General features: G+C 48.6%; 1 protein-coding gene across 1 annotated transcript in view; it reads left to right on the forward strand.

The window, feature by feature from the left end:
* The window catches only part of SLIT1 (slit guidance ligand 1), a gene marked incomplete at its 3' end in the record, with an annotated part of 171,469 nt that overhangs the window by 15,579 nt on the left and 132,590 nt on the right, over nucleotides 1–23,300 (forward strand). Inside the window, exons 2-4 of the mRNA XM_082854318.1 lie at nucleotides 5,645–5,716; nucleotides 7,938–8,009; nucleotides 14,211–14,282. Of these exons, the coding sequence (XP_082710444.1) occupies nucleotides 5,645–5,716; nucleotides 7,938–8,009; nucleotides 14,211–14,282 (216 nt within the window). The remainder of the gene's footprint in view (nucleotides 1–5,644; nucleotides 5,717–7,937; nucleotides 8,010–14,210; nucleotides 14,283–23,300) is intronic.

Below are 23,300 nucleotides of genomic sequence, written 5' to 3' on the forward strand. Positions count from 1 at the left end.
TGCTTGTGAAGGGCGTGCAGCCCCCAGAGCGCCCCAAGAGGGGCCCAGGGTGTCTATTCCTACAGCTTTAGGACATCCAGTGGTTTCTTTCGGTTTATCACAAACACCCAGATGTGGGGATCAGATTCTTGTTTCCCGAGAGGATTCGAGAAATCCTGGTGTGTTTTTGTTTTTCCCTCAGTAATTTTGCTTCAGAGGATTTTCTCCCAAATCTTTCACCACCGAGGTTTTTTCTTTCAGGTTAGGACCACATAGGAACGGATGGGAGTCAGGACCATTTGCCACTGGAGTGTATTTCCTCCTGGGGAGAAGGAAGGATGCAGAGCCATCACTTTTGGAAGAGAGAGAACCGTCTCAGGGCATCTTCCCTGGGCCTCAGCATCCTGGGGCCTGCAGGGCAGGAGCAGCCAGCTCCTCCCTGCTCAGCATAGCACAGCCAGCCCAGCACCAGCCTGAGCTGAGCCTGGGGCACCACCCTTCTAGTGGTGCTGTGGTCCTTGAGGGAAACAAAACAACAGCAACAATAGTAGTAGTAAAAATAATTGCAGCAGGGAATATTGATATAGAGAGCATTTATGTATGCCAGGCACTGCTCTTGGTGCTTTAGAAATAGTTAAGTCATTTAAACCTCACCACATCTCTAAGAGGTGGGTGTTATCGTTATCTTTGTTTTACAAATGGGGAAACTGAGGCGCAGAGAAGTTAAACTTTGTGTCCAGGGTCACACAGCTAGTGATCGTAGAGTAGGAGTTTGAAGCCGGATAGTCTGGCTCTAAAGCCCAAGCTCGGCTGGCTGGGAAGCTGCCCTGATGTTGTTGTTTGGGCAGAGCACACGGTCTTATTATAGGGCCCCAGGATGTCTGTCTAAGTTGTTCCTCGGCTCTGTCCAAGACATGATTGCTCAGGGTGAGGGGTGGCCTCGACAGAATCCAGCAATACGAGGCATCATGATGAAGGGGAAAGAAACTGGATTCACGTTGGCCTGAGTGGGATTTGGTCCTGGCCCCACCACTTATGAGCTGGGTGGCACTGGGCAAATTGCTTCACCAATCTCTGCCTCAGTTTCCTCATCAGCAAGATGGAGAGAACTTGACTCATCTCGTAGGCTACTGTGCAGGTGAAATGAGATGAAACATGCTTGGAGTTGGGCTCAGAGCCTGCACACAGAGGCGCCCAATAAAGAGAAGTGGTGGATGTGGGCCCTGGTGGCAAGAACCTCAGGGACCCCAGGGTAGCTCTGGATCCTGGCTTCTTCCTGAGAAGCGAGGCCGGGAATTGCCCCAGAGGGCCCACCCCACTTGCCTGCTCTGGCTGCATAGGTCTGAAGGTCACAGCAGCTTCTCTGGTTTTCCCAGGCGGCTTGCTGGGGAGGGGTCTCCATGGCGACACTCAAGGAGCACCTGTTGGAGGAATCAGGCACAGGAGAAAAATGACCTCCTCGCCTCATTCCAGCAGCCTGTGCTGAGGGTTCCAGGGGAGGTGGCCGGGCCACCTCGAGGTTGGAAACTCGATCCTGTTGGGCTGCCCGGCTGAGGGGAGAGGGAGGGGACCGTGGAGGCCATTCTCTCAGCCTAAGTGGCGCTAATGACTCCTTAAGCTGCAGCCCCAGACCTGCGAACCCGATGAGAGCTGCCTCTGCTTCACAGGCTGCCTTCTCGAGGGCTGTTCCCTGAGAGGAGGCGCTTAGCTTAGCTCCAGGTTACAGACCAAAGCTGATGGGGGAGGCTGGGGGCTGGGGGGGTAGGGCTTCCATCGACATTCTTGCCTGGAAGCCACCAGCAGGGCCTCCCGAGAGAGGGGCTGTGTTTGCTCTGCTGTCTGTACCATTGTCCTCCTGTGCCTGCCTGTCCCACGTCTTTTCTTGAGTGGAGGTGGAATGGGGTGCAGGAGGTGAGGGGGAGGGGTTGGAATCCACTGATGGCTAAGGAATGCGCCCCAGAGTCTGCCCAGTGGAGCCTGGTGCCAAAGGTGAGAAGAGAGGCAGGTAGATGAGCATGTCATCAGAAGTCCCTGCGAACTCCCCACCCCACCCTGCCCACCTTATGGGAATTCCATCCTCAGGGATTCCTGAGTTCCATTTGGGCCCTGCCTTGTTCAGACAAGTCTTGACGTCTGTCTTTGCCTCAGTTTTGCCGTCTGTGAATTGAATAATTATGGTAGTCAATTGTCTGATGAACCATGGTTGCCATGAGAAGGAGTGAGTGAATGATTGTAAAATTCAAGATTTCTCATGACCTTTGACTAATTCCGTTTCTAGGAACGTATTCCTCCCAAATGCCCACCAAGCTTTATGCGGTATTATTTATAATCGAACAATACCAAAAGAGCTCAGATGTTCCAGTGACAGAGAATCAGGGCATGCCCAGTAACTTGATATATCCAACGGAAGGGATCCTTTATGCCAATCAAAATCGTAAATGGAGAACGAGCAGGGAATGACATTGCAGAAGGCGTGCACACCATTTATGTCTCATTCACTCTTGTATCTTCAGAACCTTGCAAAATGCTTTGCAAATAGCAAGTCTTCAGTAAATATTTGTCATATTATCTCCACTCGATAAAACTTATATCCAAAGGTAACAGGTTTGAGAGAAAATATTCCAGAATATTAACAAGGCATTCTTTCTGGGTGATGAGCTAATGTGTGATTTTTCTTCATTCTTAAGGTAATTGAAAAAATTCAATAATGTACATATATTACTCGTATTTTTCAGCACAATAACTTGCCTATTTTGTTGACTTTAAAAATAGAGATGTCTCTTAAAAAATGTCAAACAATGCAGAAAAGTATGAAAAGGAAGCTGAAGTCCCTCCCCTGAAGACCCAGCACTCAGTGGTTACAGGCACTCACATGCAGCGAACAGCCCCCAGCGAACTGGTTCTATGCATATACCTCTACTGATATGCCTATGAGTTTTTACATAAGTGGGCTCGGGGCATACAAGCTGTCTTGAAACCCTTTTCCCAGGGGCTGTATCAGGGACATCTTCCCTTGTCAATACAAAGGGATCTGTACTGTTTCAAAGGGCTGCATGGCATTCAGTTTCACAGATGTACTGAAATTTAACTAACCGTGGCTCTGTTGACGTCCACTTAAGTTTAATATTTTTGCTTTTATAATCAATGATGACATATATTATAATCAAAAACATAAAACCGGGACTTCCCTGGTGGTCCAGTGGTTAAGAATCTGCCTTCCAGTGCAGGGGACGCGGATTCGATCCCTGGTTGGGGAACTAGGATCCCATGTGCCGCGGGGCAACTGAGCTGGCGTGCCACCCCTACTGAGCTCGCGCACCTCAATGAGAGAGCCATGTGCCGCAAACTACAGAGCCCATGTGCTCTGCAACCTGCGGGCCACAACTAGAGAAGAGAAAACCCCCACACCACAACTCGAGAGAAGCCTGTGCACTGCGACGAAAGATCCCGCCTGCCGCAACTAAGACCTGACACAGCCAAAAATGAATAAACAAATAAATAAATAATAAATCTTTTTAAAAAACCCCATAAAAACACCCCAAATTCCTTGTGGTTTTGGGTTCAGGGATGAAAGTTTGAGCAGGATAGCCCAGGGGAAACCGCCTGCTTGTGGAGGGAACCAGTCTTCAGAGCTTTGAGATGACATTCTCCTTGTTTGAAGTGAGGTCGTGTGGCAGGGGGAGCAGCAAAGAGAGGCTCAGAGGTGGCCGTTTTGGGGAAGAATATTTCATTCAACAAAAAAGGCCTTTACATTGAAAAGAGCCCATCTCACGTGGAGAAGACATCCTCCCAGCATTTAGGGCGGGAAGGGGCTCTGTCTGGTGCTCTCACCAATGGCCCTGTTACCTTGGAGAGGCCTCAAACCCCTCAGAGAGATCCTGTTAGAAAAGAGCTGAGGAACAGGGAATGACTTTTTCCAGCTGCTCCAAAGGATCAGGAGCCAGGCCCAGGGGAAGGACAGAGAGAGTGATGAGTTGAATAAATTATCAGCTTGTCAACTTGGGGAGAGAGCCTGTCCTGGTGGAAGAAGCCTGGGCCCTAGGATCAGACGGCTACGGGTCCAGATCCCTGCTCTGTCCTTTACCAGGTGGTGACCTCGGGAAGACCTCTTTGAGACATTTTTTCCTCATCTGTAAGATGGGCACGATAACTACCTTCCAGCATCTTGTAAGGATGTATGCAAAGCCCAGTTCCCAGAGTGTGTGGAAATCAATAACATTTTGTTCTTAGTGGAAGCAGCTCTAGAACATCACACTTCTGAAACACTCTTAGGAAAGGGAACTTGCGGTTTTTCAGAGTAGCTTGGACTTGGGTTGGGATGGCGGAAACACTTGGAACCTTTGACCAGAGTTGGTACATGAGGAGACTGGGCCGCAGGTAGAGCGTGTGAGTGTCTGTGCGCGTGGATGTGTGCGCGCGAGCACAGTTAAGTTATTGCTAAGTGTACGGGGGTCGCGATGATGGTGAGGAAGAGGAGGGGGCAGGGTGGCTGTGGACACGGTGCTGCACAGGAAGCCAGGTGAGATGTGGAGGTGACAGCTGGGTTTGGAACTGGGCCTGAGTGAGATTCCGCTGTGTGTGGCTCAGTGGAAGAACTTTCTGGGGAGTGGGGTGCCTGACCCCTGGAGTGGCCTGCCTTTCCAAGGCTGGGCCAGCTCCCTGTGAAGAGGAGTGGCCAGTAGAGGCTGGGTGGGAGGGGGCGGGAGGTGGGGTCCATGTCCAAGGTGCCCAGGGCATGACTGGAAGGGCTGAGGGAGGAGCACGTGGTCTTGGGAGGGAGCAAGGACTGGAGGCCCTGGTGGTGTGAGTCACTGCGGGGCTCGGCCTCCCTTCCTGGGCCCTGCCTTCCTGTCCCCGCTGCAGGACTGGCCTCATGGCAGCTCCTGCCCGGAGGCCTCACTGGCTCCCTGTCTTTCCTCTGTTCCTTTCTCAGGCCCTCTGGCTTCGACCCACCTTCCCCCAACCCTGCTTCCCACGGCTCGCAGCCCTCCAGATACTCCAGCTTTTCTCCTTCCCTGGAGTGTCCGTTCCATCCCTCTTGCTACAGATCTGCCTTGTCTTTTGGACCTCAGCTTGAGTCCCACGTCCTCAGTCCCCTTAAATGGCATGGCCCTCCCTGCGCTCTCCTGCTTGGAATCTGGACAGCTTGTGGGAACCAGTGCCACCAGATGATGGCATTGGTATCCCCAAGGGGCCCCTTTCTAGGTGCAGGCCATGCTCTTTGCTTGTTTATGCCTCATGTTACTCCTATGAGGTAGACAGTTATTATCCGTATTTTATAGATGAGGAAACTGGGGCTCAGCAAGGGTTCTACCTGAAGAGCCTCTCTAATTGGCTAGTTTCTAAATTCTTTCCTGTGTGAATGTCTTGTCTCTCCAACGAGACTGAGCCCTTTCAGGGCAAAAGCTGCGTTTTGGGGTTCCACAGCACTCCCTGCAGTGAGTCCGTGCCCTGTGCGTTCCTGTTGGTCAAACATCTGCTGCAAAGAGGTCCCGGCTTGTTAGGACGACACAGACTTGGGGGTCCCGGGGCTTGGCTGGGAAGCACCCAGCCCCGTTGGTGAGATGGTTGACTTAAGCCACGTGGAGAGGGAGCCCGGAGCGGAGCCCTGGCCTGGGGGCACCCTGGGCAGCTCACCATCTCCTTCTCTCCTTTCCTCCCCCAGGGAACTCAACGGCAACAAAATCACTCGGATCCATAAGAATGACTTTGCGGGACTCAAGCAGCTGCGGGTGCTGTGAGTATGGCATGCTGCTGCCGCTTATGACCTTTCGCCTGCCCCCTCCCCTCAGCAGCGGTCTCACGGCAGAGCCCTGGTTGTGGGTCGTAGGGTTGTAGGCCAGCTGGGCCCCTCCCCTGCGCGGTCAGTCTTGGGATGCTGTGAGCGGGTGGGTGGAGGTGTGCCAAGTCCTGACCCAGAGTGGCCACTGTCTCCCGTATGGCTGAGAAAATTGGGCGTGGAGTGGGCACCAGTAGTCACTTCCTGGCAGGACCTGGGAAGATGGGGCTGCCTTGTCCATTGGCTGGCTCCTGGGGTGAAGGAAGACCAGGCCTGCTCAGGCTGCCGTAACAAAAGACCAGTGACTGGGTGGCTGAAACAACAGAAATTAATTTTCTCCCAGTTCTGGAGGCCGTAAGGGTTGGTCTGTGGGAGGCCTCTGTTCCGGGCACCTTCTCGCTGCGTCCTCACGTGGCCTTTCCTCTGTGTGCACACAGAGAGATCTCTGCTGTCTCTTCTTCTTACCGGGACACCAGTCCTATCAGATTAGGGCCCCATCCTTACGACCTCATTTAGCCTTAATTACGTACCTTATCTCCGAACACTGTCACATTGGGGGTAAGAACTTCAGTGTATGAATTTTGGGGCGGGGGGGATGACCCAATTCAGTCTATAACAGTCTCCGCAGCTCTTTTGAACTTGTGCCCCAGAAAGACTTCCCAGCAAGGCCACAGACCCCCTGACTTGAGGAGGAAGTGACTGGGAGCCGTTGAGGACAGAGGTGACTCCCCTCAGGTGCCTGATAGTGGCCAACATTGGAGGTGGCAGGCATGACTTTTTTGGGGTGGCCACCAACCAGCGAAGGAACCTGCCTTGTCAGGCTGTGCAGGGCTGAGGAGCAAGGGGAAGGGGTGGATCCCTTCACCCGCTCCTGCTCTGTTGATCTTGGGGTGCAGAGACACCCCTACATGCGTGCATTCTGATGTGAGGGTGTCTCAGCCCACAAACTCAGGTGTGCAGGGAAGAAGGGCATTTTAAAATTTTCTCTGCATCAGTTTCGACTTTGAGCCCACATCCCACCTGGCTGGCAGGAAATTCATTAGCAGACAGTCATTGGGTCCCTCATTCCCTACTCCCAGGGTAATGCAGGGGTCCTGGGGCCTCAGTTCTTTCAGAACTATGGACTTTGCAGCTCGGAAGGTCTTTGGAGGAGCTGGTGACCCTGTGGTCGATCCTTTCTGGGATTGTAACTGTCAGGCTCTGGGGAAGGGGTCTCTGCGTCTCCAGAACCACTGACTTCGGAACCCTTCCCAGGCTGAGGAATCTCTTCGGAGTCTGGGGAAGCCCTCCCTCCTGCCTGGTGTTACCCTTCCCCCCACCTCCCCGCACACCACCCAGCATAAGCTCCTCAACAGCACAGCGTTTTTGGAAACAAAGCAGAGGAAGAGAAGTGTCTGGTGGCAGCTTCTGCCCCCTGCCCAGCCCCAAACTTCATTTGAGGCGCTTGCGGGAGCACATAAGCCACCTGCTTGAGAGTAGGGAGGGGAAAACACGGGAGAAAGACATACTTGATGAGCTCAAAAATTACCACGCAGCAAGTGATCTGCCGGTGAAGAGTGCTGCCCTGCCAGCTGGAGGTTCTGGGTTTCAGGGCGCGTTGGTGGTAAGGAGGGGCAGAGTCCCCCAGAGCCAGGTGGTTCAGTAGGCAGCAGATGTGGCCAGGCGGAGCGGGGGAGCAGGCAGCGGGGGTGTTGTCTGCCAACTGCAGAGTGTGTTTGCCGCACGTGTGGGCTGGACCCAGTTGGTACATGCTCCTCTCCCCCCCGCTACTGGCCGATCTCCCCTGCTCTGCTCCCCGGGACATGCACGCTCTGGGCCGGAGAAGGGCACGTGCGCCAGCAGCACAGAGCCAGCCCCCACTGCCTGGGTGCGGGCTTCCCCGAGCATGCCTTTGGAGCGATGGCCTGGTGCTCTGGTGGCCTGTGGCCTTCTGCCATGCAGGCAGCTTCAGCGGGTTAGCATGGGGTAGGGCCGGAAGCACATCTGGCTGCTGGACCTGGGTGTGTTGAAGAGCCTGTGTCGGGAACTTGCAAAGCTGTGAGGAAGTTTTGTTGGCTCAGGCCAGGGCTCGGATTGTGTGCGTCGCGGGCATTGCTCCTGTTTCACTCCCTCGTGCCAGCTGTCTCTAGGAGTCCTCGTCCACCGTCCCGGAGCTGTTCTTGTCTCTTTCCTTCCCCAGGCAGCTGATGGAGAACCAGATTGGAGTGGTGGAACGCGGGGCTTTCGACGACATGAAGGAACTGGAGCGGCTGTGAGTATCTGTGGGCACAGGCTCAGGAGGGCGGTGGGGACTGGCGCCGCGTGGACTCGAGAGGCTGAGCCTGGTGGCAGGAGGGGGTGCTCAGGGACAGGACTGCACGCCCAGCCTGCCTCCCGCCTGCTAATGGGGGCCAGGGGCAGCTGTAGCCGTGGAAGGGGTCGCAGCGTCATCATGAGATGATGGCAGAGACAGCTGGAGGTGTCCTCACTGCATATTCTAAACACAGGCTATCCTTGTTGTTTTTCCCTGAGAACGCATCATGGCACAAAATCCACACAGTACAGAGGCAGTGAAATTTATTCTTATAATCTTGTACTCCAGGCATAACCACTGTTATTGATTTGTGAGGCTTTAAAGGAAGCACTAGTGTGCCGGGGGGACCAACCGCAGGGAAGCCCTTAGGAGCAGTGTCTTGGGTGCTTGAGGCCACAACACAGAACTGAAGGTGTTGTTTTCTGATTTGCATCATTTGTTCCTTAGGGGGCTTTTGAGTTAATAGGTCTTGATCAGTTTTTGCCAGATTTCAGATTGGCAATAATGAAAAAAAAAAAGGCGGCAGTATGGGTGAGGTGGGTGATGGCCACTCACATTCATCGTGGTCACCGGCCTCATTTTTCTGCTTTGGTTTGGCTGTAGGTGTCCAGAGTTCTAAAGTTCCTGCCTTTTGAACCAGAAAGTCCATTTGATTTTAAGGAAATAATCAGAGACATGGCTAAAAATTTATATATCAGGATCTTCATTGCACATTGTTTAACTACAACAAAAAAATTGGAAACACCCATTCTGGTGGAGATATAAGGTATAAAATCACATTTCTGAAGAACTATTAAGGCCATAGGAATGTGTCTACAATATCACATTAAGTGGAAAAGGCAGGGAGTACATTTATACTAGGCAGGATTTTAATAAATGAAAGGCAGGATTTTATTTACACATTTACATTTGTGTAAATAAAATCAACTTGTATATGTACAGAATACAGGAGGAAGAAAATAAATGAGACTATTAACTCTCATCACCTGGAGTGATGGGATAACAGTTAACTTTATTCTTTATGCTTTTCTTTTTTTGTGGATTTTTTTCCAATGAGTTTATGATGATAATTATAGCTATTATTGATTGCCTTACTCTATGCTAGGCACCAAGATAAGTGCTTTGTCCTCTAATATCTCATTTAATCCTTAAAACAACACTGTGGTCAGTGGTATCTTACAGATAACCACAGAGAAGCGGAGGTGCACAGAAGTTAAGGCACTTGCCTTATGAGATGATTATTAAATGGTTAAGTGCAGAAACGGGGGTTAGAACCCGGATCATTTTGCCTCCAGAGCCGGAGCTCTTAATGGCTGTAACCTAATACCTTACTTTTCTCTTTTACTTCAAAGAAAATAAGGTATTAAATAAATAAGGTATTAAATAACTGGAAAGAATATGGTTGCCTTCCTGCTGCCTGGACAAAAACCAAGTTGAACTTTTCCTCATCCAGGCCTAAAATGGAGCCGTAAGGAGCCCAAAGCTAGAACAGATAATTCATCCTGTGTTAGTTTTCTTTAAAATGCTCAGAACAAAATACGCGTTCATGACCTGGTTATGAGGGGCTGATTTGGTCCTAACCCATTCCGGCTCCAGCTCCGGGGCTGCCATGCCCTGGGGAAGGAGGAAAGGTGGGAAGGAGTCTAGACATGACTGGTGGCCCATGTCACATCTGCTGCTGCCACCCAAGGCTGGGCATGGAGCTTCTTTTTGAGTCATAATGTGTCACTGCAGACTTTGTCCCTTCTGTCCTTTTCCAGTTCCTTTCTTCCGGGGTGGGTCACCAGCAACTGCGTGGTGGGCAGTTACTGGGGTGTGTGATTGCTCTGTCCCTGGGGACGTCCAGTGCTGGCCGTGGATGGCCCTCTCCTCTGAATTGTCAGAGACCAATGGTGGATCAGTTAATCATAAAAGTTGGATAAAGTGGGGAGTCATAAAACCCATACATACTCTAAACATTTCATTTTATGTTAAAATATATAATGTGCATTTACTGACCCTCCCCGCCCCCGTTTTTGTTTATTTATTTTTTGGCCAAGGTCTTACTTTTTAGTGTGAGATGCTGATTGGAGTTCTGTATTATGTTCCTCGCCTAAACCACACACATATACCCTGCTTACGATTTTTGGTTTTGGTTTCTTTAAGGTGGAATGAGATTCTTAAGAGGCCCTTGGAAGCAATCTGGCAGGAGAATTCTGAATTTCTTTTGTGACTCCCCTGCTCGTCCCCTGCCGCCCAGTCTTTTACTTAATTCCACAACTCTTTAATTAACAACTTTCCTTTTATTGACTCTTACCAAGGCATTCAACCAGTTTTTGTAGAGATGACTCTCTCTTTTCATGCTAGTATTGATATTTCGTTCATTTAGGTAATTGTCAGTTCAATTATGTAATTATAAGTACCTCTGGCATAAACAGCTTGGGAACAGACATGATTGGTTCTTGTGCGCAGTTACAGACTCGAGCGCAGAAGCAGAAGTGTGCGGTGCTGCCGGCCGTGAGGATTGGTGGGTCACAGGCATCGGTTGTCTGATGTTGGGGGGCGGGGCGCTCGGTCACCCTGGGCCGGCTGAGGGTGACCGTGTAACGTGGAGGCTGCCGAGGTGGGAGACGGGGAAAGGCAGGCTTCAGAACCCACCTCTCCCACTCGGTGGTGATTTGGGTGAGCCACTCATCTCTGGGCATCCCAGTCCCCTCAGCTATCAAAGAGACAGCTCAACGAAGTCTACAAACATATTCTGAGAACTGAGAGCCCTGCCACGTGGTGAGATGGTGATTGTCAAACCGTCCCCCTGGGGTTGTTTCTGGGAGGAGACGGGAGGGTATGTGCATGACCGTGATGCTTTGTACTCAAGAGAGAGAAACGCACCTTTTCATTCTGCTTTCCCTCTGATGGTGAGGTAATGCCTATAACGCGTTTATTCTGGTGCCTGGCACAGAGTAAGGTAAGGCTAGTTGGGACTCACTACTATTGTTGTTATTCTTAGCTTCCTGTAGGTCCCTCACCACACTGGGTCCCTCCTTTGATTTTCTACTTTAAACTAGCTATTTAAACTAGCCTTTTCCTCTTAAGTGTTTTTCAGAAATTAAAGCCAGAAAAATGAGAAGGTCTTGGGGGAAAACAAAACAAAACAAAACCCAGTGATTTCCAGGCAGTGGAAATACAGGATTAATTTATTAGACGAGGTTAAGGAACTTGGAGCGATCTGATGTCTACTCCTGTTGCTTTAAGATTACATTGGTGGTCCCTTTTTTTCCGAGGCAGTGATGTGTTTCCCTAGGAGCCTGCCCTTTAGAGTAAACTTCTCACAGCTTGTCTAAAATTGCAACCCTAATTGTACCGTGTTAGAAAATGGTACCTTTCTCACATATCAGATGAAAAGTGACCTCCTAGGAGGTAACCACAGACCAGTTACTACTGGCTACATCGAATTATATTTCTTCCTTCCTCCCAGCAAAAGAAAGCTTTTTTCCAGTTGGTTTATCATCCTCTAGAACTGTTAAAGGAGATGGTTGTGAGAAATTCAAAGTATACGGTAGGGCTTCCCTGGTGGCACAGTGGTTAAGAATCCGCCTGCCAGGGGACACGAATTCGAGCCCTGGTCCAGGAAGATCCCACATGCCGCGGAGCAGCTAAGCCCGTGTGCCACAACTACTGAGCCTGTGTGCCACAACTACTGAAGCCCGTGTGCCTAGAGCCTGTGCTCCACAGCAAGAGAAGCCACCGCGATGAGAAGCCCACACACTACAGCAAAGAGTAGCCCCCATTCACCACAACTAGAGAAAGCCTGTGCACAGCAGTGAAGACCCAACGTAGCCATAAATAAATAAATAAATTTATAGAATAAAGTTTTTAAAAAAATTCAGACCCCTTAGCCTGGCCCTCAAGGCCAGACAGGATCTGCTCCCAATCTACTTTGCGAGTTTTACTTTCAAAACCTCACCTTCTCATCAAAGATAGCCCTCTGATGGTGACTTCCTTGGTGGCCCAGTGGGTAAGACTCCACGCTCCCAATGCAGGTGGCCTAGGTTCAATCCCTGGTCGGGGAACTAGATCCTGCATGCATGCCGCAACTAAGAGTTTGCATGCCACAGCTGAGGAGTCCGAATGCTGCAACTAAAGATCCCGCATGCTGCAATTAAGACCCGGCACAGCCAAAATAAGTAAGCAAATAAATAAATAAATAAAATATTTTAAAAAAGAAAGAAAATTGGTTACATATCTAAAGATCAGCTTATTTTAAAAAAGAAAGATAGCCCTCTGACAGCCCCCGTATGTGGGGACATCTTCTTAGACCCCCCAAAGCTTTACCCAAACCTCTCTTGTGCCTCTAGCTGAGCTCAGCTAATGTCATGTATTCATTTGGCAAATAAATGTGTTGCACGCCTACTATGTGCCAGGCACTGTGGTGGGCTCTGTGACACAAGAGTGGACCAGAGGGACTTCCCTGGTGGCACAGTGGTTAAGAATCTGCCTGCCAATGCAGGGGACACGGTTTCGAGCCCTGGTCCAGGAAGATCCCGCATGCCGCGGAGCAGCTAAGCCCGTGCACCACAACTACTGAGGCTACGTTCTAGAGCCCACAAGCCACAACTACTGAGCCCATGTGTCACAACTACTGAAGCCTGCGTGCTTAGAGCCCATGCTCCACAACAAGAGAAGCCACTACAATGAGAAGCCCGCGCACAGCAATGAAGACCCAACACAGCCAAAAATAAATAAAAATTAAAAAAAAAATGTATACGGTAGACTGGAGGGCAGGGGCTGCATTTTACACTAGTGCTTCTCCAGCCTTGACGTGCACCCAGATCACTTGGGGACCTGGTTGAGATGCAGATCCTGAGTCAACAGCTCTGGGGTAGCCTGGGATAGTGCAGCTCTTACCACCTCCCTGGTGATGTCCCTGCAGGTGGTCCGTAGACAGTGTGATTACCAAGGTTCCATACTTTATAGGTGTCACTGCCCCCCACCCCAGTTGGGCTGGAGTGCTACACTTCAGTGTCAGAGAATTGGTTGCCTAAGGTGACAAGATGAGTCTGGTTAAACTTCACTGCCTTCCTGGGACAAGTCTGAGTCCTTTCTGCGTTGTCTTTTCAGGTCACATTCCAGAACCAGACTTCTCACTCCTGCCTGTGTCTATAATACTGAATAGTTGTCTGTCCACCAATAGAGGAATTGGGAGGGTGGCATGAATTGGGAGATTAGGTTTGACATAAATACACCATCTGGTGTAAAATAGATAGCTAGTGGGAACCTGTGGTATAGCACAGGGAACTCAGCTCAGTGCTCTGTGACGACCTAGAGGGGTGGGATGTGGGGGGCAGTGAGGTCCAAGAGGGAGGAGATATAGGTATACATATAGCTGATTCATTTCATTGTACTGCAGAAACTAACACAACATTGTAAAGCAATTATACTCCAATAAAAAATTTTTAAAAATTAAAAAAAATGATGGACATACTAAAAATAAAACGATTAAAAGTGTCATCCTCTGTTGTTTGGCATGGAAAGACATCCACAAATTGTTGTGTGAGGAAAATGCAGGTGGCCGAATGCTTTTTCTTCTATTATTTGAGGCTTTTAAAAATATTAAGCATGCATTTTCATAAATAAAAAAATCAATAAAGGTATTTTCATTCTGAAAAAAGACCTAAAGCAGACAATAAAAAAGTTGAGTCACCACTGAGCCAAATGTGGATGAAAACGATAAAGAATCAGAACCCTGTGGCACGTCCTATCCCATTAGGGTGTGTCTCACTTTTCAAGGGTAGTCAGGTGTCCAGCTCACAAACTGAGATAATATTTGAATCAGTGCCTGATTAATTACACGGGGCCTTGCAAATGTAAAGTGATGATGATGATGGGTGTGGGAGGGCGTAATGGAAGGAAAGAGGCTCTGTTTACTGACTGCCCACTACATGTCAGGTCCTTGGTTGAGGGGCTTTCAGAGATGTTCTTGTCCTCCCCAAGGGTTGGATGGCGGAATTCCCACTTTATATAGATGAAGAAACGGAGGCTCCGAGAAGGGGATTCTCTGGGGTTATACAGTGACATGTTAGGATTTGAGCCCTGGGCCCTCTGACTCTGAATCCAGTGCTTTCTGAAAAGTCCCTTGGATTCCCCGGCCAGCTCCAACTCCTCCTCTCTTCTCTTTTTTAGACGACTCAACCGGAACCAGCTGTACGCATTGCCAGAACTGCTGTTCCAGAATAACCAGGCTCTGTCGAGGCTGTGAGTGACGCTTCATGGAAGAAAGCTCTCTCTGTGGTCTTATCTCTCACCCGGTTGAGGGGGCAGTGTGTGGTCAGTGGGGCCTGGACTCTGCATGACCATGACACCTGTGCTCCTCACCTGGCAGGCATCATTCAGGGCATCAAAGGCCAGCTTACTGTAGGAAGGTGCTTTGCGGGGCCTTTCTTCATGGCGAGCACTTGACAAAATTGGCAGTCTATCCAATTCTGTGTGCTGCCCCTGACAGTGTGGTATGGGAATGTCCTCGGGGTGGGCAAGCTTGTCAGCCATGATGGCAGACTTTATGGGGAGGACCGTACTCATGCATCTCTCGCTGCCTTTGGTAACCTGCCTTGGGTGGAATATTCATTCACATAAGCCCTTCTTGGATCTGTTTCTGTTTTCAACTCAGAGTAATGAGGTCTGTGAGCTTATTAACCATGGCATAAAGTCATACTTGTATTTGCTGTAAATGTACTTCTTTCAAGTTTAAAAGGTAGTGGCCAATTCTGCTGCTCCATGATTTACGAGATATGTCTGTAATTGTTCTCCTGTACATTTCATTTTGTGGGATCTTGGGCAGGACAGGACCTTAGAGATTACCTGAGGACTCTCTTCTGCAGCTCCTTAGCGTATGTATGGTCTTTTAATCTTTGCTTGGCTACTTCTCGTGATGGGGAGTTCACCATCTCATTGGGCAACCAATTCCATTGTTGGACAGATCTGTATAAAAGAAACATTTTCTTAACTTTGAGCCCTAAATCTGCTTTCTAATAATTTATGATTTCTCTAGCTTTGCTTTCTGTAAGTACCTAGAACAACCATGTACAGTACTCTTGTTCAATTTTTGAAGGGCTGTCAGGTTTTTGAATTTTGAGTTGGGAGGTTTAGTCGTCATTAACAACCTGAAAAAACATTGGTTGGGACCTTCTGCATGCCCAGCAAAGCACGGTGTGAGATGCTGAGGCTGCCGGTTCTCCCCTAAAGAAGAGTATAGGACACCTCCTAGGTGGAGGTGCAGGTGAGTCCGGAGGTGCAGTGGGTGGTACAGGTAGGACTGAAGGGTGGGGGCTGGGTGGGAGTCAGCACCATGGGGCTACCTGAGTGCTGAGTGGCGTGCCTGTGGAGTCTGGAGCTTGATCTCCTCCCCTCTGATTAAACATGGCTAGTTCCTTCCACCTCTGTCATGATTGCCACCTCTTGATAAGCCCAGTGGTCTGCAGGCAGCTCCAGAATTTCTCATTGATCCTGCCTTCCAGTTTTTGTCCTTAGGGCGGAGCTCTAATTTTCAGTTTGTCCAAATGGTCTCTCCAGTCTCTTCCTGTTTCCTCCTCCTGGCCTGGAGGCCTCTCCCTAGAAATGGAGATGATCCCTCAGTGATGATCCCTTCTGCTGGTCTTTGCTACCCTTGGGCTCATACTGGGGCTTCTCTGTCAGTCCTCCTGCAACTGGTAGGTTGGCCCTTTGGTGCCAGGCACACACAGTGAGTGCCTTACTTTTCTTCCTTGATTGCTGAAGGCACAAGACCCTTCCTAGCAGGTGCAGCCACCCTAACATCCCTTTAACCTGTGGGCCAGGGCTGGTCCACAAGGTCCATGCTGTTACTGGTCCCGTGCTGGCAGCTGGCTTTGTCCTGACTTGGCCCCAGCAGCTCCTGTTTTCTCTGCCCTGTCTTTTCTCGGAGCTGGCTCTTGCAGCAGTTATCACAGCTCTGCCTCTCTGCAAAAATTCATCCTGAACATTTTTTCTCTTGATCTCCTTCTGTACTTTTCTTTTTCCTTCTCTTAAGCCCCCTTAGCCTTTCAAGCTTTGGCCCCCACTCTCCCAACATTATTTGCCTGCGTGGGTTCCCTTCCCTTCAGCACATTGATGCCCTTCACTGTCCAGGGTTTGGAACATGTGCCTAGTTGCTGTTGAGCTCTGGGCACTGCTTTGATCCTCCTTCATTTATTTTATTTTTAAAAAAATTAAAATTTGTTTTTAAATTTCAGCTTTACTAAGGTATAATTGACAAATAAAATTGAAATATACTTAAAGTGTACACTGATGATTTGATATACATACACATCGTGAAAGGATCCCCTGCCACGTTCATTAACATATCCATCACCTCGCATATTTATCTTCTTTTTTTTGAGCACATTTAAGTTCTACTCTCTTAGCAAATTTCAATTGTATTAAGAATGTGTTATCAACAATAGTCATCATGTTATATGTTAGATTATACTCTGTTACCAACCTCTCTATTTCCCCATCCCACAGCCTCTGGCAACCACTTTTCTGCTGTCTGTTTCTATGAGTTTGACTTTTTTTAGATTCCTCATATAAGTGATACCATGCAGTATTTGTCTTTGGCTTATTTCACTTAACATAATCCTTCAGGGTCCACCCATGTTGTCACAAATGGCAGGATTTCCTTCTTTCTCATGGCTGAATTATATTCCACTGTATATTTTATATATATATTTATATATATATAATATATTTTTATATAATATATATTATATACAATATATATTATACGTAAATATATAATATATATAATATATTTTATATATATATATTTCACATCTCCTTTATCCATTCTTCTGCTGATGGACACATAGGTTGTTTCCATCTACCCCTCGTTTATTTAAAAATATCCAAGACCCTATCGTGTGAATCTAAATCCACAAACCTCCCGGCTTTTGCTTGCAGTCACCTCCAGCTCTATTCACAGTTTGAGGGGCCAGCATCTTTCGCCATAACCTCCACCAGCTCGTAGGGCTGAAGGGGAGAGGACAGCTCTGCAGGGGTCTCTTGAGTCTCCATTTCATCAGGGGCATCAGCGCCCTGCATGTCCCTGGGCCCCCACCTGAGAGTGGTGATACCGTGTGGCCAGTGTGGCTGCCTTCTTGGCCGGTGTCTGGGGAACCAGGATCCCTAGTGGAATGGGAGGCAGCGCAGGGGAGTAGGGAGTCAAGTGTCATATAGTCCTGGGTTTTTCATGGTGTAACTCAGGTGGAGTTTTTCTTACCTGTGCACCGTTAGGCTCTCCTGAGGCTGAACTGAGATTGAGCACATACAGTATCCAGGACAGCCTGCAGCAGACGTTCCTTGTGTCCCTGATGTGTGTGTGAGTGAAGGGCCCTGCAGTGGAGCTGGTCCTCCTGTGCACGCTGTCTTGTCTGACTCCTGTGACCCTGCAGGGCAGACAGTGTCTCTGGTTTTACTGCTGACAAACGTCAAGGTTGGAGAGGTGAAACGACCTCCACAGGGCCAATAATGAAGCCCTTTTGGACACCCTGCCCAGTGCTCTTCATGGCTTTATATTTTAAGAGGAGTCCTGGAGGAAAGGACTTCTGCGCTTTAATGAATTTTAAATACCCAGATTCTACAGCCAAAGGCTGGCACAAGGAGCTCTATTCAAGGAGTAGAAGAGCGATTGAAGGGGACAGGAGTCTGCCTGACTCCTACTCCTGGCACCCTACGGGGCTGGGATCCAGGGCAGGCAGTAGCCTCCAGAAACGTTGGATGTTTTCACCCCGGTGGCCCAGGGCTGGCTGCCTTGGGGACAGGGCCAGTCGGCAGTTATCAGAGGGACTTCTAGAGGAAGGATCCCCCGGCCCCGGTTGGAAGGCTTGGTTGCCCTTTGGCTCCAAGGGCAAAGAAGTATTTCTAGGCTCTATAGCCAGAATCTTTCTCTAACATTTATTGCCTTTTCTTCCCAGGCATCTGGCCCCTAACTCTAAGCCTTTCCTTATCCAGGAGCATAGCTGGGTCTGGGTATAGGGAGACTATTTTCTTTAGCTCTCCTCTTTTTTTTTTTATTTAACGATTAAAGAAAATTGAAGTATCAATATAGTTGATTTACAATGTGTTAATTTCTACTGTATAGCAAAACGATTCAGTTATCCATCTATCTATATCCATCTATCTATATCTGTATCTATGTCTATATCTATATCTATATCTATATATATACACACACATTCTTTTTCATGTTCTTTTCCATTATGGTTTATCACAGGATATTGAATATAGAAGGTCCTGTTGTTTATCTATTTTATATATAGTAGTGTGCATACGTTAATCCCCAAATCCTTGTTTATCTCTCCTCCTACTCCTTGCTCTCCCCTTTGGTAACCATAAGTTTGTTCTCTATTTGTCTGTGAGTCTATTTCTGTTTTGTAAATAAGTTCATTTATATCATTTTTTTTAGATTCCACATGTAAGTGATATGATAGGATATTTGTCTCTCTTTGTCTGACTTCACTTAATATGATAATCTCCAGGTCCATCCATGTTGTTGCAAATGGCATTATTTCATTCTTTTTATGGCTGAGTAATATTCCTGTGTGTGTGTGTGTGTGTGTGTGTGTGTGTGTGTATACCACATCTTTATCCATTCATCTGTTGATGGACATTTAGGTTGCTTCCATGTCTTGGCTATTGTAAATAGTGCTGCTATGAACATTGGGGTGCATGTATCTTTTGGAATTAGAGCTTTCTCTGGATATATGCCGAGGAGTGGGATTGCTGGATCATATGGTAGCTCTATTTTTAGTTTTTTAAGGAACCTCCATACTGTTCTCCATAGTGACTGCACCAATTTATATTCCCACTAACAGTGTAGGAAGGTTCCTTTTTCTCCACACCCTCTCCAGCATTTATTATTTGTAGACTTTTTAATGACGGCTGTTCTAACTGGTGTGAAGTGATACTTCGTTGTAGTTTTGATTTGCATTTCTCTAATATTAGCAATATTGAGCATCTTTTCATGTGCCTGTTGGCCATCTGTATGTCTTCTTTGGAGAAATGTCTATTTAGGTCTTCTGCCCATTTTTTGATCGGGTGTTTTGTTTTTTTGATATTAAGCTGTATGAACTGTTTGTATATTTTGGAAATTAGTCTCTTTCAGTAGCATCGTTTGCAAATATTTTCTCCCAGTCCATAGGTTGTCTTTTTGTTTCCTCTTGTTATTTCTTAAGCCCACCTCTAAGCATAGGAGTGCAAGCTGATGGGACTTTGGGGAGGACTCCTGTGCAGCATGCCCCGCTTATAGCAGCCTAGAACTTGAATTCATGACCGGGGGCAGTACTTCCTGATGCCTCTCCAGTTCAGGTCATCTCAAAAAGGGCACATTCTGGGGGGAAATGATTAAATAAACCTTTTTATTGATCTGGTTGTTTGTCCCTGTTGTCTGGGCCCTGAATTTTTCACCTTGGTGATGGTTATAGGGAAGGGTACAGGAGCAAGTGCTTAAAGACTTATTTGCTAATATTCTTTTTTTTTTTTTTTTTTTTGCGGTACGCGGGCCTCTCACTGTTGTGGCCTCTCCCGTTGTGGAGCACAGGCTCCGGATGCGCAGGCTCAGTGGCCATGGCTCACGGGCCTAGCTGCTTCGCGGCATGTGGGATCTTCCCAGACCAGGGCACAAACCCGTGTCCCCTGCATCGGCAGGCGGACTCTCAACCACTGTGCCACCAGGGAAGCCCCGCTAATATTCTTTACCTTCCCTCCACCCCCAATCGACCTGAGCATCTGGCATTCCAAAACATCTCTCGTAACTCTCCCAGTGGTCTGGCTGAGGAGCACTCGGGCATTCCTGGTTCCAGAAACAGGACCCCTGCAGGCTGGTGAGTTGGGGTGGGCGGGGTATAAAGGCACAAGCAGCAGACTCACGGGCTCCCATGACAGGAAGTGAGGCACAGCTGGGACTAAGGGTGTGAGGGATGTTTCTAGTTCTTTCTGATTGTCTACCTTGTTGTCCCACTGCTCCCTGCAAACCAGTGTCTTGGGTTTACCAGCAGCATCTCAGTTCTACCATGACTTTGGTTGGCCACCGTGCTTACTCCCCTCCTACTTGCTGTGACCTTGGAGCTCAGATCTCCTTGAGTTTCCAGTCCCAGCCCAGATTTCTGGGGAAGGATGCTGGTTGGCCCATGCTTGGTCAGGAGTTCACTTCTGGGCCAAGGAGCTGTGCTGGCGGCTATGGGACCTCCTGGTGTAGTCACACTCTGGGGCCTACCCTCAGGAGGAGGGTAAGAGATGATGCAGGGCTTGGCGTTTCTGGCCTCTCATCTGTTGACCTTTCTTCTGCTTTGAGGGAATCCGTTACTAATACTTTCCACCTGGAGCAAATCATGGATTTTTTTTTTTTTTTCACCAGAGGCCGTATGTTAAATCAGCATGAAAACAAGTTTGAGGGAGACCAAATGTGCAGGGTAAGGTGTGGTCACAAAGCACATCAGGTGGTGTGGCCCACGTTTCAACTGATTTTGTCTGTGTAGCTTTGGCAGTTGAAATCCTCTTGCTGGTTATTCCTCACCAATGTTTCTCCACGTGTTGGGTTAGTCCATTTCTTTCCACATTTGGGACGTGCGGCCCAGAGAGGCGATTTGTCCTGGACCACAGAGCAGTTTGGTAATAGGGTTGGAGTTAGACACCAGGCCTTCAAGGGACCATAAGAAGTCTGAAAATGGGCTTAAACCTTGACCTAGAAATCTCACGTTTGGGGATTGACCCTAAAGTCAATAAAATATGACCACAAACATGTTCATTGCAGCATAACTCAGAATGTTGAAATATGGAATATTGAAAACTATATAGAACAACTGAAATGCCCCACCTTGGGGGAATGGTTAAGTAAATGTTGGTACATACACTTGATGGAATATTTATATCATCATCAAAAATGGCCTTTATGAAAGACAAAGTAACACAGATAAATGTTTGTGATACCAAAGCCAGGATGCAAAATTGTTTTGACAATATGGTCACTAAACAAATCACTCTAAAGCATGCACAGGAAAATGACTACAAAATGCCAACAGGGGTTATCTCTGGGTGGCTTTTTCTTTTTTATATTTCCCAGGTGTTGGATAAAGAGAGTATAATATTTTTATGGTAGGAGACCTCACAGTTTTTATATGCACTGGAAAACCTCTGTTGTCTGAGTTAAAGTGAACACTAGATAAATGATGTTGGGCCACTTCCTTGAACCCCGTTGAGCCCGTTTGTTCTTCTATCAGATAAAGATAATAATGTCTGCCTCACAGCCTTTCGTGGGGATTCAAGAGAGGTGTAACTCCTTCTCAGGTCAGGTGTAAGCTTGGTAGCACATAGTAGATGCTCAGGAAATCAGTGAATTTTTCCCTTTTACAGATGAAGAAATTCAAGCTCAGAGGATTTGTGACCTGCTCAAGGGGTTGAGGCAAATTTGAACCCTGGTCTGTCTGATGCTAAAGCTCATCCTTCCATATCATCCACCCCCTCCCAGCCGTCCGCCCTCTGCCCACCTCCTACACCCATCTACCTATCATCTACCCACCACCCAGCCAGCCTCCCTCTCATCTGTGCTCCCATTTACCCATCTACCAACCCATCAATTAATCCACCCATCCCTCCATCCTCCATCTCCTGCCACTGGTCCTCCTATCTAACACCCTCCTACCCACCTATCCATCTGCCTGCCCCTCTAGTCTTTTACTCATTTGTCCACCAAGCCCACCCATTCACCCCCCACTTAGGCATCTACCAACATACCCATAAACCTACCATACACCCATCTATCCCCCCATGCCTCACCCACCCTCCCTTCTCCTCCCCTCACCACATCCAACTCCCCTCTCACCTTCCATATCTGCCTGCCCATCCACCCACGCACCCACTCACCCAACATTTACAGAGGGCCTCTTATGAGCCAGGCACTGTGGTCGGTGCTGAGAACACTTGACAGCTGTGTAAGACGGCTAGGTGCGGCGCTGTCTCTGCAGGAGGTGAGGGTTTATCACTAGTGCTCTTTGAAAGCAGTCTGTATCCTCTGACCTACCAACAGTTTGGAGTGTGTGTGGGGGAAATGATTGCCTGGCTGGACCCGTATCTCCTGCCTGGGGTGGTTATATCCCGGTGGCAGGTGACCTGGGTTGAAGATCAGCTTCATCACCTGATAGCCACCCATGAGAGGGTGTGGAGATGTTGTTTTGCAGATGCACATAGGGGTTGTGGCTAGGGTTAGAGGGACAAATTTGAACCTGCCTCCTTCTCTTATAGCAGCAAAACCGAGGCTTCACCCACATTTGGGTGGGGGGCACCGTGAGCGTCAGCCGCCTGTGCACTGTCCTCCCAGATTTGGGGAGGAGTCTCTCCCGCTGCCTTGCAATCCCGCCTCTTGCTGGTTGCATTCCCTTCCCTAGTCCAGAAGCCGCTTCTGGAAACCCAGTTCCTCTGGGTTTCTTTTTAGCCTTGAAACCAATATGTGCCCTGACAAGATTGACCTTTTGTGTCTCTGCTGGGCCTGGAAGGGGTGGGGGTGGGTGATTAAGGGCAGCCGAGGGCATTGATTCCCCCTTATTTATATCCCTGCTGTAAGGACCAGGATAATTCATTACTGGCCTCGGTGGCTGGAGAGGTGGGGGTGTGATATTCTGCTGGAGCCCTGTTGAAGAATGCCTGACCCCACCGACCTTGTCTCGAGCTGGGTTTAATTAAACTGTCAGCACTGGTCAGAAGAACAAAGCCTCCCGTCCCATCCTGGTCCCCAGCCCACATCAGAGGCAGGGGGCATTCTCTGCTGAAATGAAGAGCTGTTAAAAATGGATCTGTCTTGCCTCTGAGGGAAATTACCCGAAGCAGGAAGGCGACCTTGCTTTTGTCACACGTCCACTCCAGGCAACAGATCTGCGGAACTGAACCGTCCTTGCCACCCGCCAAGGACCCCAAGCGTGAGGAATGGGGCTTCTTCCTGCCACAACTGCCTTAAGATGCCATCCCTCACTCCCTGGACTTCCCTTTTCGAAGAAAGGAATTTCAGGAGTCTTGTCTGTGAGATATTAAGTCTGTGAGGTGTTTCTGGCATTAATGATAGAAAGAAGCTTCCTTGGTTAGAAGGTTTGGGGAAGTTTGAGGTCAAACAAGTTTCTCTGTGGAGTTACTTTCAGCCCCTTTAATCCACTTGTGCTCCGTATAAAGCCCCCAGGGGACATGTAGGGTGTTGCCAAATTGATATGACTGTGAAAGTCTTGAAAATTTTATTTT

This window comes from Leucopleurus acutus, assembly GCF_964270905.1.
Source record: "Leucopleurus acutus genome assembly, chromosome: 14".
NCBI lineage: Eukaryota > Metazoa > Chordata > Mammalia > Artiodactyla > Delphinidae > Leucopleurus > Leucopleurus acutus.